At 36.9% G+C, this 17,691-nt stretch overlaps 2 protein-coding genes across 12 annotated transcripts in view; one reads left to right on the top strand and one right to left on the bottom strand.

Moving 5' to 3' along the window:
• The window catches only part of LOC116166335 (homeotic protein antennapedia-like), a 269,786-nt gene that overhangs the window by 163,377 nt on the left and 88,718 nt on the right, over positions 1 to 17,691 (bottom strand). The gene's annotated exons all lie outside the window — the stretch shown is intronic.
• LOC116166334 (retinoid-inducible serine carboxypeptidase-like) lies at positions 5,660 to 7,398 on the top strand. Its single transcript, XM_031481265.1, has 6 exons — positions 5,660 to 5,796; positions 5,912 to 6,372; positions 6,427 to 6,522; positions 6,574 to 6,949; positions 7,002 to 7,234; positions 7,286 to 7,398. The coding sequence occupies exons 1-6, from the start codon at positions 5,751 to 5,753 to the stop codon at positions 7,340 to 7,342; spliced, it is 1,269 nt and encodes a 422-aa protein (XP_031337125.1). The 5' UTR covers positions 5,660 to 5,750; the 3' UTR covers positions 7,343 to 7,398.

Raw genomic sequence — 17,691 nt, 5'->3', positions numbered from 1 at the left:
GGTCAACAAATTTTGATTGGAAAGGTGCTAGTAAATGCTGAACAACTAACACCTGTTCGGATGATGAATTTGAACTCATTCCCGACCAAATCCAAAATGGAACGTATGCCCCAGTAGCTGCAATCGCGTGTTGTGATGACATTTAGAAGTGTCGAGAAAGACTTCAAGGCATGATCACAGCCTCATGTAATCCAAAAGGACCAAGCTAAAAGGTTAATTTGCCGCTACCAAGACGCTTCAGAGAAAGGACTTGTCGGCCGAAGCAATATGGTAACACATAAAATAAATGCGGTAGATGCCCAACCAATTTACAGTCATACGCTTTGTTTGTGTAACGCCCCCACAACGTTTGAGAGGTTAAGGCCGCTTTTACAAGGGGATACAGTCGCCCACAGACCGGTATCTCGGTTACACCTGTAATATTGCGTGTTATGGTAGCGACACACCTAAAGGTGTACCTGCCAAAACACCGTTCAATCCATACCTACAGACAGGTCCACCGTCCATCTCAGCTATCGTAGAAGAGAAGGGGACTTCGTGTTAGATACGGACGATAACAATGTTGGAATGGGTGCTCTACTATCACAAATGCAAGATGAGCACGAGAGCGTCATCGGATTTTTCAGTAAAGTTTTCTCAAGACCGGAACGCAATTGTGGCACTCGAAGGGAACTGTTAGTCGTCATTAATCCAATGAAGTCTCTACGATTGTGTGACAGAACGCCCCGCGGGACGAATCGTAATTCCGATGCAAACCTTGCTTAAGATGCAAAAAGCTGTGAAGGAATGGTGCAGAAAATGTGCAGTTTGTGCCACAAACAACGGACCAGTAGGAACGAAGAAAGCACTAATGAGGCAATATAATGTGGATAGACGAAAATTAACAGAAGTACATGCTATACCAAATAAAGAAGTGACAACTGTGGCAGACGTTTTGGTGAAAGGACTTTTTAGTAGATTTGGAGTACCTCTGGAAGTACACTACTTTTGTAAGTTTATATCGACAGGCTTCATAAAATCTTTTCCCAATGTATTGAACACTGCTCCACTTGTATGACCCCATGTTACGTTCAACTTTGATGCTTCTTTTATTTCTGTTGTATGAGCGTGTAAGAGCGTCCACACATCCTGGAATTTCAGGATTTGCAATAAGGCTTTTGCGGAGTGTTCGACAGTCCCAGTTAATTTTTTTGAGGATGTTGCAAAAATCACGATCGCAAGTGACGTTCACGGTTTTTTCCCATTAATTTATTGTCTCTTGATACATTCCGTTCTCGCACCAGTATCTACTTCCTCATAACATTGTAGTTAATGTTTCCGAAACATTCTTAAAAAATGAAAAAAATGTATTCGCCTTAAGGCGAATAACCTTAACGCATTTTCCATGAATTGTTAAGTACTTTCGAAAGTTCATATAACGGACTAATTGTGTGTGAAAAGAAAATAAGTTATACCTATGGCATAAATATTTTTATAAATAAGAAACTTAGCGTTGCGTAGTTTGCTCACCCATACGTGCTTGATGCTTAAAATATGCGATATGTTTGCCTTTACTACAAGAATCTGTTGCTAAAATTTCAAAAAATATCTCTATACATAAGAGAAATAACGTTGCGCAGTGCGAACATCTGATTTTTACAGCATGCGATATGCTTGTCTTTACTAGAAGCATCTGTGATTAAAATTTCAAAGAAATATATCCATAAATATTGCGTAGTTTGCGCATGCGCATGGAGTCGCAACCCTTCTCCAGATTGTTAAGACTGCTTTGGATTTTTGTTAAAGTAAATAGATCAACGACTAGAGAAAGAGCCGGCCGCCTTTTTCGTCGCCAGGAGCACGTGGTAGATTGACACCTTACGTTCCCCTGGCCCTTCTTCTTGTTATTGTGGAAGTAGCAGATAGTAGAGTGGTATAGCGTTCATGTATCTATAAGGGCATTTTTTAGGGTGTTTACCCTACAAAACTGACAGTGAACTCAGTTATGTCATTATTACACTTGATCTTATAATGTAAAGCGGCCTTACCCTTTCTTAGCTTCAAAGCTTTTTGGTTGTGTAAGACCGTGGTTCTTGATTTGTTGCCTTATTGCAATCCCGATTTGCAGATGAAACAATTGGAGCTTACAGCAGACGAGTCTGGGAACATGCATCCACCAGATATTTTGAGCCTGTTAGGCAAAAATGACAGTATGGAAGTGGAAGCTAAATTGGTCTAGTACTTAGATTGATTTTGAATTTAAGCAGCTTAATAATTTTATTACGGTTGCTCATTTCAAAATGGGAGGCTACTGTGGACCCAAAAAATTCACCCATTCACGCCTGCCATAGAAAATATTTACGTTTTTGTTTCAATGGTAGGTTATGCAAATGGAGCTATTGCCCTTGCGGGTTGAGCTATGTACACTGGGATTCATAACATTTTAAAACTTGTCCCGAGTCTGCTTAGAGAAAAATGCTTATGTTCTGTGGTTTGTCTAGCTCCAGTTACGCAGAACAAAATCAGAGTGCATTGGCAACGTAACGAAAACAGTATAGCTACTTGACATAATTATAGGTTTTATGGTGAATTCCAACAAAAGTAACCTTTTATACTACAGACAAAATAGCCCATTTATCTTTGTTTATACCTAACCAGAATTGCAGGTTTTGTTTATAATTCCAGAACGATCTCTTTATCTCTCCACGGGATAGACGCTTTAAATTGATTAAGCTTAACAAACATTTCATTCTTGTACAAGGGTGTAAAGTTTAGAATTCTCAAGATTTGTTGGATCTCTGGTATCTGCAGCCCCAGCCCAGCTATACAAAAGATACCTAGCCCTACACTGATCCTTCAAAAATGATTAGGCTAAATTGAGAGCTTCCTTCTTACATTCAGTAAATTGGAGGTTTTATGTAATCCTATTCGTTCTGACACTTTCGGTATAGAATGTTTACTACTGCATCGAAACCAGTTGGGGAGCATACTGTAATGGCACAGATAAATTTTTCTGTGGTAATGGTAACAACCCTTTTAGTTTTTAGTCCCAGTCACAGAAACAAAGTCACAGTACTCAGATTAATGAATTAGAGTCATTATAAATCTTATTTGGGTTAAAATGTTTTGCTCTGAGTCTTCATTGCCATTGTTACGATTAATCGTATGTATGGGAAATGTTTGATTACAGAACCTTAACACAATTGCTCGACTCATTTGGGGTTGGTGTGACAAAAGAAACATTTACAATTTTATTTTGCATCTTCCATCTCGACAGGAACACCAAGAGACGGAATGGTTTCTTGAAAAGGAGTTGAAAGGATTTGGCACCATGCTCAGCTTCAATTCAAGCTGACAAGCCTGTTCTAAGTCCTTGGCGATCTAAAATAATTTTATTTCTATAAAATGCTCATATATTGTTTTAATTAAAGAATAACAAAAATAAATGACGTTTATATTATTGTTATATCAATGGGATATATAGTTAATTAGAAAATACGGTAACATGTAAAGTAAATGAAAAAGGAATTTAGTAACAATTGCACTGTGAATCTGATCAAAGAATGGCGTTGTTTATGTGTAGGTTCAAACTTTGTAGGTGATACATGCCAAGCGTACCTAAATGAAATTTAATGAATCTGCTATTTTTTATCATTGATTTCTGTTTTGTCATTAACTAGCTGTTGTGGAAGTTATTGTGCAAACATTCGAAGAAAAGCTTTTTTTAGGAAATCAATTTATTTAACTATTTGTAGGAAAATATGATTAAATAGAATACTAAACTTCTTACTGGACCAAAATTATATTGAAATGTCAAAACTAATCCATAATATAAACTCTCAACTAAACTCCTGAATATTTTTAAGAAACGAGGATATTTTTTTCATGTTCAGGCAATCCTTCCGAATCGTGCAATATAGTGTCGTAATTTTTTCAACATTCTCTATATTTTCATGTAATTTCACTGAAAAAAATGACTTCCTTGTGGTAACAAATTTAGAATTGCTACATGCATATTGTTGCAGCAGCAAAAAGAAATGGTTTTTAGAACTAAATAATTTACTGCTTTAGTTTTCCCAAGTAGTTGCGATTTCTGGGGTTAATAATGAAACTTTGTTGGAGGATAGCAAACATTTTTTGTTAAGAGCGCCAACGAGCATTTTGCATTGATTCCATGAACATAAAAGTATGCCTTCATAACAAAAAGCAGTTTGCTGATAAACCTAATACCACTGTATTTGGACTTGGCAACCATGCTCAGCTTCAATTCAAGCTGACAAGCCTGTTCTAAGTCCTTGGCGATCTAAAATAATTTTATTTCTATAAAATGCTCATATATTGTTTTAATTAAAGAATAACAAAAATAAATGACCTACGGTAACTGAAAAAGGAATTTAGTAACAATTGCACTGTGAATCTGATCAAAAATTATGTGTAGGTTCAAACTACATTACCATGAATCTGCTATTTTTTATCATTGATTTCTGTTTTGTCATTAACTAGCGCAAACATTCGAAGAAAAGCTTTTTTTAGGAAATCAATTTATTTAACTATTTGTAGGAAAATATGATTAAATAGAATACTAAACTTCTTACTGGACCAAAATTATATTGAAATGTGAATATTTTTGGTTCAGGCAATCCTTCCGAATCGTATATAGTGTCGTAATTTTTTCAGCATCCTCCATATTTTCATGTAATTTGTTTTGCTTGCAGAATCTATTTTTTCCTGAAGTAGGCCCTTCAAATATTTAATCTCGATTTTAGAAATATCTCTAAAACTTACCAAAAATCAATTGCTAATGATTAGCATGCTATTAATGGCAAACACTTGACACCTAACAAACACTTACTAGTGCATAACTGCACCATATCGCGCAGTTATGTACAGGGCGTTTCATAATGTTTAGTACAAAAAAAGTATTTCACGTATAAGAATGAAACACGACTGTGCGAAAGAGCACTTCAAATAGTTTTTTTCCACATATAACCAGGTAGTTAACCAATTGCGCGCTTAGTGTAGACAGTAGAGAAAATGGCTGCCACGGGAAGCGAGAAGTCGTTTTATGTGTTAGAATTTTAGAATTTGACGTGGCCACCAAGATCACCAGACCTGACGCCATGTGACTTCTTTCTCTGGGGTGAAAGACAACGTGTTTATCCCACCAATGCCGAACGATATCGTTTCGATGTGTGCCGTATTACCGTACAACTTTCGTTTAGGTAAGTGAAATAGTTCTTTTATACGGGATCTTCGTAACCCCGAAGAACATTATGAAACGCTATGTAATTATTGGTTTGAGTTACAAGCAACTGAAATTCATACTGATTTCCGCAACCAAGGATATAAATATTCAACCAACTGATTGTGTCTATAATTACCACAGGTGACTGACAAAACGGAAATCAATGATAAAAAACAGCAGATTCATTAAATTTTATTTACTCTTATCACTTATCACCGATAAATTTTGAACCATGGAGAAATACACATTAACAACCTGGTTCTTTCATCATATTTTATTAACAGTGTAACTGTTACCAAATTCCTTTTTTCATTTTGTTTGCATATCAGTATTTTCTATTTAATTATATTGGCAAATTGCACAAAGTTTTTAAAATAATTTTGCAAATGAAGGTTATGCGGGTACTATCATATAAAATTTTAAGTGCATTATCTACTTAAACACGAAGGACACACATGGGATAGGAGGTATATAAAGCCGGCCAAATGTATTTATGATTTACTTCTGAGTAATCCTACAACGCGTGATGAAGATTCTTGCACTCGTTTGCTTGCTAGCAGCCACAGGCTATGGTAATTACACGTAAATCCCAATACATTAACACATTTTTATTGGTATCCCATTGATATAATGTCATTTATTTTTTTCTTTAAAGCATCAAAATAACCATTTTATACATTATTTTAGGTCGTCAAGGATTTGGACCCGGGGAGCAAGATTGGGGTCACGTTGAGGTAAGGTCTGGCGCCTACGAATTTTGGTGGTTATACGAAACAACAGCGCATGTAGCTAATATCACCGAAAAACCGCTTGTTATATGGCTACAAGGCGGTCCGGGCGCTTCATCTACTGGTTTCGGAAATTTCGCGGAAATTGGACCTTTAGATGAAAATCTAAATCGTAGAGATCATACGTGGGTGAACGATGTGAACCTTCTTTTCATTGATAATCCCGTTGGAACAGGATACAGCTACGTTGATGACAAAAAGTACTTGACAACAACCAACAAGCAAATTGCGGACGATCTTGTAGCATGTCTCGAAGGGTTTTATAAGAGAAGGCCAGAATTTCGCCACGTACCCCTTTACATCACATCGGAATCGTATGGAGGGAAAATGGCTGCAGAATTTGCGCTAGAATTATTTAAGGTGAACTCGCAGGTACTTTTAAGTAAATAAATTGCAATTATGTGTATTTTACAGAGAGGATTTCCCAACATTAAAGGAGTAAACATGATCGACGCTTGGATATCGCCAATAGATTCTGTGCTAAACTGGGCACCATTCCTACTTAATGTTGTAAGTATTACCGTTATATTATGTCATCAAGTTCCGACAGATATATTTAAGGGTGCCATAGATCAGCAAGGTTATCAGAAAGTAGATGCCGGTGCAAGGCGCACACAAAAATATTTAGAGGACGGAAAGTACCAAGAGGCAACAAATTCATGGGCAAACACCGAAAATATAATTATGAACGTCGCTCATGACGTTGATTTTTACAACATCCTCAAAAAAATCAACTCTCACTGTCGAAAAGTTGGCAGAAGCCTTATTGCAAAACCTGGAATTCCAGAATGTGTGGACGAGGTCGATTACAAAATTGGTTTGCTAATGAACGGAAAAATAAGGGAAGCACTCAAGTTGAACGTAACATGGGGCCATACAAGTGGAGCAGTGTTCAATACATTGGGGGAAGATTTTATGAAGCCTGTTGTTGACATAGGTAATTATATGTGCAAATTCGTTAACAAAGTACTTAAAACAGTAGTTTATAGTTGCAAAAGTATTAGACAAAACGAATCTAAAGGTACAGGTAGTTACTGGTCAATTAGACCTTATTGTTGATACGCCTGGCACAATAGTGTGGATTGACAACATGAAATGGTCAAGAAGCAGAGAATGGTCAACAGTTCCTAGAACAGTACTATCGGTGAATGGGGTTAATGAGGGTTACCAAAAGAAACTCGGAAATTTTGCAGTTTACTGGGTTAACAGGGCTGGTCACATGGTAAGTTTTTATTCACATTGTGACTACGGCTGTTAATTAACTGCATTTCAGGTACCTGCAGATAACCCACTGGCTATGAATAGTATTCTCACGGATTTAATAAGTTAATGACATCTGTTTCTCTCTAATAACACACTTGCATTTAATAAACGGTTTTAATAAGACGGTTTTAATTTGATAAACGTATATAAAACCTCTTTAATTTGCCATGCTATAGTGTTGGTTTACTTATTTCCTCCAAAATATGAATTAAATTACGCGTATTGATGGCAGCGTGACAGAGACATCGCAATGCTTTCAATATACCATAATAACTAAAATGTTGCCAAAGATTATCAGTTGATCGTTTACCGATCCGATGTCATGTAGCAAAAATTGGATAACCCAATCCCCACTTCGGGTAGGGGGGCAACTTTGTAATTTCAAATGAAAACCCAGATTTTTTATTTCATATCTCGATTCTACTCAAAAAAGTATCAAGCATTTATCGGAAACATTTTTGTTGTCGTGATAAGAGGTGGCGCTGTAATATTTATTTTCTTTCACGCCTCTTAGAAATGGCGTCAAATGTGAATGAAAATGTATTATCATCGTATACCCTGAGTTGTAAAATGTGCTTTTCATGTTCAAATTTGGTTAGAAAATAGAATCACATGTTTATGAAAGCGCTAAGCTCTATGTAACAAGCTTTCATGGGAAACGAAGCGTTTGCGCTAAAAATTTCCTTTTCAACGAAATGAATGAGTGGTTGATCAAGCCCTCTACTGCTGATGTATTGCAGTAAATAAAAACATGTATATGGAATTTGTACAAAAAAATACCCCTAACAGTAACTGCAATCATCAAGACTAAGCTTGGCATTGTTTTGCTCTAGTCTTGGTTCTATAGGGTGACACACGCAAAATTCCAAAACCAAATTACTTTCTAAACTAATTTTTTTCTTAGAAAACAACCACGAGGCTAACAAGCAACAACATTGGTATAAAGTGGGTACAAGACAACCGATCTTCCAAGTTCTCTAACTGGGTTCACGTCATTTTGGGTCAGGCAGCTGTGATCAGACGCCTTAGTAGGGAACACAGCATACAAGTACAGATTACAAGGTTATCATTTGAGACTTCTGTACGGCTGCACCCAATTAAGTTTCCATAAGAGCGCCCGCCAGAAAAGTTGTTTTAAAAAAAATTTCGTTAAGAACTATCTTATAAATTTAGACCTTTATCTACAAAATGTTCGGACTATTTTTTTTAAAAAGTTTGTAGCAACTGAATACCGATTGTTTAAAGATTAGATGTTTTGCACCGATTATTGCGATTCGTTTTATTATTTTATTCCCGATCAAGACAATTTATGGAAAAAGTATACCGAATTACCGACAGTTTTATAGATATGTTACTTCTACACTTTACCCCAAAAAATGAAATCATATTTTTTGTAAATAACGTCTGTATCTTGGCGGGCGATAAATACACAATTTGAGTGTATATAGCAAGTGGCGGCGCTGCACAGTGTCGGCAGTAACTAACTAAGGAGCAAGACAGGTGACAAAGCAAGAATATCATCTTGTCTCTCGCAACTGGTAATGCAAAAAAGTTGAGCTTACTTACAGAAGACTCTTAAATGTGGAAAGGTAACGTAGATTCAAAGACATCAATCATCTTTAGATTTCATTTCGTTATGCTGTAATGTAACCAGTTACGACCGTCCTCCTTCGTAGGAAGTACCTATATCTATTCTTATGTGTATCCCAGTTGAAAATATTTTAGGCAAACTCACACATGTTTGGCTGAATATGTTTTTGGATTGTTCGATCACATTTTCACCGACACTGGGTGACCTTAATATGTACATATCTGGGAATTAATAGGTAAGCTTTTTACTACACCCTCCACATAAACTTAATCTTCACCTTTGTATCGAAGAAGTTTAAAATAGTAAGCTACCATGTACAAGCAGATATATTGATCGTCTGGTATAAGGCGTACCTTGGTAGGTAAATTAATGCATAAATTAATCACGATTGCTTACTAAACGCAACTGTTTTAATTATTAAGGTAGGTGCAATTTTTTGTTTATATTTGAAACATGTTTTGTACTCTTCTGGTATTAATCACGTTACCACAATTAAATGTTATTATGAAAATTCGAGTTATGCAAAACTAAAGAATCAGTTTTAGGTACCTACTTCAACTTAAAGTGTAACAGTAAATAAAACTGTACAAGACCACGTGAAAGATTTCACTGAAGATGCAATCGGGAGGAATTTCGTATTTAATTAATATCTCCAGTATACAATTAGAAATACGTAAGATTAAATCTATAATTCCAATTTATTTCCTGTTATACTGCTCACTTAGAGTGCTCACAATACGAGAAAATGTGACAATCTGCGATAAGTAAAACGTGCAATTGCGAACGCATCACACTACCAAGACTGCAGCGTATCGCTTCAAAAGCGTATGTTAACACCTAAGTGACATTTGTATAGAAGCATAGCTAGAGTAGATAAAATCCAGCCGATTATCATAGCACAATGAAAGAGCGTGGGTAAATGTTAATTTGTTAAGTCTAAAACAAATACAAATCAAACTTATACAAAGGCAAGTATAAATTTCATGTTGATTAATATAAGATTATTTTGCATTTATGGTAATACCACGGATATAGTTGTAATTATAAATTAAACCGTACATTTACTCAGTCTATACCTGCATTAAGACAAAAAAACATAATTAATGCAAAAAGTTTTTGAAACATTTAAAAAAAGGAATCGGTCTGTCACAAGGGGAATACGTAGAACATCTTGCAAAATGCAGATCGCGATATACACAATCAGATTGTGCAGCGTAGGGTGTCGTTAGAACACCGCTGCTTCCATTGTACTGTCTTGCATATCAAGAATTTGTAGATGATACCCGCAAGAAACTATAACCGAGAGTATGTCCTGACATACACAGCGGCCCCAAAAAAATGTTTATATTTAGATTACCAGTCTAGCTCTCTAATTTAAATATTCAATTTTTAGAATGGAGGGAAATCTCTTGATCGAAAACATATTTTTGGTTAACGATTTATTTATAACGTACCTAAATGAAATGAATTTGCAATCCAAATTAGTCATTAGTGTATCTACAGGAGAATTAAACATGTATATGTACTTATCTTCTACTTCTTGTTGTTGAAATTATACGTAATGAGCTACCAGAATAAAATAATGTACACATTTCTTTAAAAAAACCGTTTTTACATATTTACAACAGTTTTACTTACAATCCATTCGGTAGTTTTTAATTAGATGGGCATCCTTGGTTAGGGTACTTAAACGTTATAATTTATTTAACCGTGTCGCCAAAAGTACAGCGGTCCATGATAAATACTAAAAGGGAGAGACTTGCCGTACCAAATTTTGACGAGAAAAAATGCGGAATTTAAAACGTTCTCCTGCAAATGAAGACCGGCTATTTTCAAACTGCTAATAATTTATCAACGTCTCCAGCTGGTTGTGAACGGCCATTACTCTTGTGGCCTCACACAAATGTGCTGATTGCTGCAAGAACTATGTCGTAATAAGACCAATAGGATTACGTTTGAATTTTGGGGGCAATTATAAAAAACTAATTAACTAATTAGGTTTAGAGAATTATAACGATAAGTGGGTATCATCTTCGTTTAAACTTTGCTAAAATTGTTGAAAACGATAAAGATTATATAATAAAATCTTTCGGATTAATATGATTTACCGTTGGTTCCTGTTGTATGGATAGTAAAGTGGTAAGTAATAGATTAGATTGTCACCTTTAGGTAGATACGTACATGATGTAAAATAGTAGGTACACCTCCACTAGTTAACTTGATTGGTTGCAAAAAGGAGTTAAAAGTAAATCATTGTACCTGGTGTCTCCATTTACTTTTAATTCAATGATACTTCTTCAGAATTCATTGCACCCCAGTGTACTAAAGTCTGTGGTCATCATTACCCTTGTCTTCAATGTACGGCCGGGGATTGAAGGAATATTTGTCCCAGATAATACCCGCACATAAAATTAGCCCTCGCAAGTTTCGCTCCGGAAAATTATCCGCTGGAAGATTCGCTCTCGAAAGATCTGCCCTCGGAATATTCGCTTAAATGGTAGATGTAGTGGGTTGATACTTGATAGTACACCTTGTCTACTTTCATTAATGGGATTTTCGAGTGTATCCCAAGAAATTCTCTCCGGTAAAATCGTCTCCGGAATATGAGCCTCCCAAATATTACTCCTCCAGAATATTCACCCCCGGTAAATTCTCCCTCGAAAAATTCGACCTCCCAGGTTTCTGTCGGAAAAATCGGGAGAAGATACTGTTGGCAATTTTCCGATGGTAAATCTTCTGGGAGCAAATACTCCGAGGGCAAGTTTTCTTGGGTTCAAATCTTCCGCGCACGAATCTCTGGAGGCGAATATTTTGAGGAGGCAATCTTAAGAGGGCGATTTTTTCGAAGGCAAACTCTTGAGAAGAATCTTCATGGAGGCGAATCCTGGGGCGAATATTTCGAGAGAAAATTTTCGGGTGCGAATTTACCAGACACTACCGACCACGGCCGCCTTGCTGTTTTCGGAAAAGTGTGGAAACAAGTATTTGATTTTCTTAATGTTAATAACAAATTTCAATATTTAATAATAGTATATTAAGATACAAGTGTATAATCAAGTCTTTAAAGCACGCGCAACGAGTTTAATGGCACGACGCGAAGCGGAGTGCTTTTAACGTTGCAAGTGCTTTAAAGACCAATTACACGTGTGTCTTATAGCATTTTTTTATTATATCTGCAGTATAATTTAAAAATAGGAAATACGATGAAATCATATTGACGTTATACTCGAATACATGTCTAATTAAGTGGGCTGGGTATTCGGAACTTCACGATTGCCATGGAAACGTCGCTTGACGTTTGCTTATAAAAATAATCGTCTTTGTGAATAAAACGATTTCCATTGAAAAAGATAATACACCTTTAAATCTCTTGTTGTAAAATCTAAACAAACGTTGGTAGGTGTAAAATCAAAATCGAGTAAAGCCTATTATATTATAAAGAATATGAAAAGTTGTTTCCATGGATGAATAGGAAGTTACTTACGAATAAAGTCTTAAATGCATCGATAATGCTGGCGTATATGAAGGAAATGTCAAAGGTATTTAAATCTTCTATCTTTTGGTGCATTCATTCAAAACTTCAAGCAATGCTGCGATTAAAAAGTGGAACAGATTTGGAAGCATACCCTAAATTACGCGCGTTTGTGAAAAATTCAACCAAAGGACAGGTACAAGCCAAAGAAATGTTCTGCACTTACAGAAAGCGACCTAAGAGGATTTTTTATTTCACCCAGAGGACAGAGCCATTCCTGAAGATGATAATTTATGAATTTGTTTTAAATGTCTGTAAGCGCAGAGGTAACTTTCTTATTTGTGGACCAATCTTGTTTAACAATGGCATCTTTTCGATTGCACCAAACTGGTGAAAAATTGCGTGCGCGCAACCGCATAAGTAGCTCTCTTCTTTGTGGACCGACGTTATTGAAATTTTAACAGAAGCTTCTCTTAATAAACGCAATTGTATCGATTACCTATTAAACACATCAAACGCTGCGTGCGCGCATGTACGGAAGAAAAAGAAAGCAAAGCTAAGCCATAATAAATGGAAGGTACTGGGTCACATCGAAATGGTGCCGTATGGAAAAGTTGGAGTTATGGAGAAACTCATTTTTTAAAAATTTATTTCATTCAAAGGTCGTCTTTGATGATATATCCACCTGTCTCTCGGCATCTGAACATTGAAAAACCTTAAGGTTTTCAGCAATAGATTTTTTTTTTTTATATATAATAATCAGCAATCAGAACACATAGCATCCTATAAGCCAATTTGTTGTCTTTAAAAGTGGCGTGGTGAGGGCCCCTCCATCGATGGGTCCTCGTTACTGCAAATCAGTGGGCCAACGTCTCTTGAGTCTTCTTAGGACTTCGTGATGTGGGAGGTCTGACAACAGAGGATTGGTGTGGACTGCGATCTTGTCAAGATGTTTTGTTGTTTGATCTTGTATGACTTGAGTTATAAACGGGATTCCAAGATCTTCGTGTAACATCTGATTAGTTACGTACCACGGCGCGTTACTGATTGCTCGTAGTATTTTTGACTGGCATCTTTGCATGGTAGCGACGTTTGATTTGCTTGCGCAGCCCCACAGTTCAACTCCATAAGTCCATATGGGCTTGATAATTGTTTTATATAACAGGAGTTTGTTGCCCAGTGATAGTGATGATGTTCTTCCTATTATCCAGTAGAGATTTTTTAATCGTAGTTCTATGTGTCTCTTTTTTTTTGTTGATGTGGTCCCGCCAGGTCAGCTTATTATCCATATGAAGTCCTAAGTATTTCATGGAAGTAGCCTGGGGTATTTCGACGTTATTTAGATAGATGGGTGGGCTTAGTTCTTTGCGCAAAGTAAACGTCACATGGCTCGACTTCGTTTCGTTGACTAAAATTTTCCATTTGTTAAGCCAGACTTGGAGAAGATTGAGGTGGCTTTGGACGTGTCGCGATGCGATGGTTACGTTGTTGTGTTTCGCGAGTATAATAGTGTCGTCAGCGAAAGTGCCTATCGTTGTGTTAAGAGTGGTAGGAAGGTCTGACGTGAATAGTATATAAAGGAAGGGTCCCAGGACACTTCCCTGAGGTACACCTGAATTGATGGGGTATAGTGCTGAGGTTTCGTCATTAACCCGCGTTCGAAATTGCCGGTGACTTAGGTAAGATCCGAGCAATTTGTGAAATGAAGGTGGTAGGATGTGTTCGATTTTGTGGATAAGCCCTTTATGCCAGACCTTATCAAATGCCTGGCTAACGTCCAGAAGAACAGCTGTGCAGTATGATTTTTCTTCGAAAGCAGTATTTATTACTTGGGTGATCCGATGACACTGTTGAGTTGTTGAATGCCGTTTGCGAAAACCAAATTGGTAGTCTGGTATCCAGTTTGTTGAAAATTCTGGATCAAGAATTTTTAGCACGAGTCTTTCAAGGAGTTTGGAGGTCACCGACAATAAGCTTATGGGGCGGTATGAAGTTACATAGCCGGGATCTTTACCTGGCTTGACAATTAGTATTATTTCGGTTTTTTTAAATTCTGTAGGCCAATACTGAAGTCGTAGTATTGCATTGAAAATGTAGGTCAAGAGTACTATTCCCTTTCTTGGGAGTTCTCGTAACATTCTGGGTGTAATTTGGTCCAGCCCTGGTGACTTCTTGAGCTTTAGTCGTTGAATCTCGGATTTGATGTCCTTTGGTGTGATTGATGGGATGGGAGGGTGGGGAGTTTGAGGTGATATAAGGTGTTCTGGAATTGGGTTGATGAGTGTGTCTTCATGTGGTTGGAAAATACCGGATAGATGGTAAGCGAACAAGTCCGTTTTCTCTTTGCAACTTTTAGCCCACCCCAATGCTGGTGGTAGTTTTCTTATAGGTGGAGGTAAGCAAACAAGTCCGTTTTCTCCTTGTAACTTTTAGCCCACCCCAATGCTGGTGGTAGTTTTCTTATAGGTGGAGATGTAGTTTGTGGTTTTAGGGAGGATCTAATTGGTTTCCAGATTGAGTTGTCATACCTGTTCAGGTTTGATACGTAATTTTTGAATGAGTCTTCTCTTAGATTTTTCAATTTTGTCTTTAGTAGATTACTTAGGTTGTTTAGTTTAGTTTTATCTGATGGATGGTGAGTTTTTTGCCATTGCGCTCTGGCTTTTCGCTTTTGAGCGACTAGTTGTTTAATTTCAAGAGGGATGTTATTGACAGTTCTTTTGTAATCGATGGTAGGAGTAGCTTGTCGGACTGCCGTTGATAACTCTGTATTTAATTGGTTAACGGCGTCGTCTATTTCCTTTGAGTTTTTGAGACTGAGTTTCAGATCTAAGCTTTCATGTAGGGTGTGGCGTTAAAGTTCCCAATTGGAGTTGTGGAGTCTTTTGGGTTGCTCTTTGCGAATAATGCATGCACTGATTGTTGCTATTATAGGTGTGTGGTCTGAAGTTAAGTCAAGACTTGCGGAGATGTCCGTATATGGTTTCGATAATCCATTGGTGATGAAAAGATCGAGAAGGTCAGGTGTTTTGTTTTGGTCCGTGGGCCAGTATGTTCGGGTTCCCGTTGACAGGAAGTCGTATTTGTTTTGTTGCATAACCCTGAGTAGCTCTCTGCCTTTGGTAGTGACTAGACGAGATCCCCATGTGGTGTGCTTACTATTAAAATCGCCTCCACAAATGAATTTAGGTCCCAGTGTATGGAAAAATGTTTCAAAATCCTCTTTCTTAATGTTGTGCCGAGGAGGACAATAGACCGCCGCTACTGTGAGTTCATAGGGTAAAGTGGTTACTTTAATGGATGTGGCCTGGAGTATGGCTTCCTCATATTTAGGGAGAGCATAGTGCTTGATGCTTTGTTTTATTAAGATGGCGGTACCTGCGTGTCCAGTTTTATCGGGATGATTGGTGTGGTAAGTTACATAGTTTGGTATTTTAATATAAGATTTTTCTGTAAAGTGTGTTTCACTTATTAGCAATATGTCTATAAAATTTTGTTTAAGAAATAGGATGATTTCGTCTTTGTGTTTTAAAAGACCGTTGGCGTTCCATTGTGCTATTATGAGGAATTCATCCATTGGTTTGTTTGTTGATTAACATTGTCAACATGTTTAAGACCATGCTGTTTTGCTGAATTAATTGGGAAAACATGGATTTGAATTCGTCGAGAAACTTGCTGAGTGTAAGGTTAAATAACTGATCGGTTGTGTTTGGAGTTTGGGGTTCTGCTGTTCTGGGTTCTGCATTTCGGACTACGTTGGCGTAGCTCATATTATGGCGAAGGTTTGGGAACTGGTTTTGGGAACTTGTGTTGTACTAGCAAGTTACTCCTGCATTACTTAGTCTGAAAACTTATCATCTGCTACATCACATACAGATATGGTGGATCTAAAAGTTATATCGGTCGTAGTAATTTTTTCAGACCGTGAGTCTTGAGACGCGCCGAAAAGTTATAGTTTGTATAAACCAATTCATTTCGATAAGACCTTAGACTCATTAGAATACCATGAAGGGTATAACGTGTGTTAACTCCCCCCTCCCCCAATTTTCAAAAGTTATGCTTGGTACCACCAAAGGCATTGGTTGTCGCATGTAAAAGTTATGCATGTTGTACTTTCAAAAACTTTCCGTTCTTGCAATATAAGGAATTGTATCTGATCACAATAACGGGTTGAGGAAGAGGGCTATGGTTAGTAGAATTTAATTCCTTTCGTTGAGACCCCCCCCCATTTCCAAAAGTTACGCTTGGCACAACTAAAGGCATGTGGATGCAAAATCTGAGACCGATTGGTTATCCCATGCAAAAGTTACGCTCGTTTTAATTTCAAAAACAGCAAAACAGGGGGAGCTTAATACAGCTAAAAGTAGTTCAACATGGCAGAAGTGGGTCCGGACGGAAAAAACGCAAACAACAGCACATTTTTTTTCAATTCTTAAAAAAATGCGATACAAAAGTATACGGAATACTTCAATACAAATAAATCTAACCCAACCTGAACATAGTATAGGAAGAATCATCATTATCACTCTTAATGTTCCAATTATTAAACATTCCTATAGAAAATAACGTTTTCTACAGATAACCGGTATCTACATTAAGTTTAACGTTAGTGATTGTTCACAGAGCTGATTACACTAGTATGCCATTCTTATATTACCACCGGGTATACCATGTATGTACAGTTCATCAGCCAAGATTCGCAATCGTCTGCTTAATCAAAATCTTTTGGTCTTTCTGATTTTTTTTATCTCTGGTTTTTATTCCAAAGGTACATCACGCACTGTATAACTAGCATCACTACCGTAAAACATTAGATTCTGAAGCTGACGTGTATTCGACAGGGAAGTTTATTTTTAAGAGACCTCTCCTAATTGTCAGGAGTTTCTCTTAATTAAAGTGATGATTTTTCAAGGCTGTACGTTGATTTGTAGATTTTCTCACGAGATATAGGAAAATTATGAGAGTTTGTATATATTTATAAATATTGAATGTTTAATTACATGTTTATAGTAGGTATCCTAAAAGATATTTTAAATAAAATTTGAGTAAAGTTTTATTAAATACGAGTATAAGAGTTGTGGGCAAAGTGGATGTTTTTGTATTGCAGCAGAAATAGAATAAAATGCTAAGGCCATAAGCTCGGCCATAAGGGGTGCCCATCTTGTAAATGCAAAATTGATCATTTTTAATACAAAAAAGTGTGGATAAAAGCGAGTTAAAGTTTGCCGAATATACTTGTGAAAGCTGCAGACATATCACCTGTCTCGATCGCTTCTAGTATAGTAACTGGCGCAACTAGACGTAGGAGGTTGTACTCTGTAAAAACCAAGCTAACTACCATATTTGAAAATTA

The sequence above is a fragment of the Photinus pyralis genome, unplaced genomic scaffold (genome assembly GCF_008802855.1).
Source record: "Photinus pyralis isolate 1611_PpyrPB1 unplaced genomic scaffold, Ppyr1.3 Ppyr1.4_LG3b, whole genome shotgun sequence".
NCBI classification, from domain to species: domain Eukaryota; kingdom Metazoa; phylum Arthropoda; class Insecta; order Coleoptera; family Lampyridae; genus Photinus; species Photinus pyralis.
The sequence above is the reverse complement of the archived record's forward strand: the minus strand, read 5'-3'. Positions and strand labels throughout refer to the sequence as shown.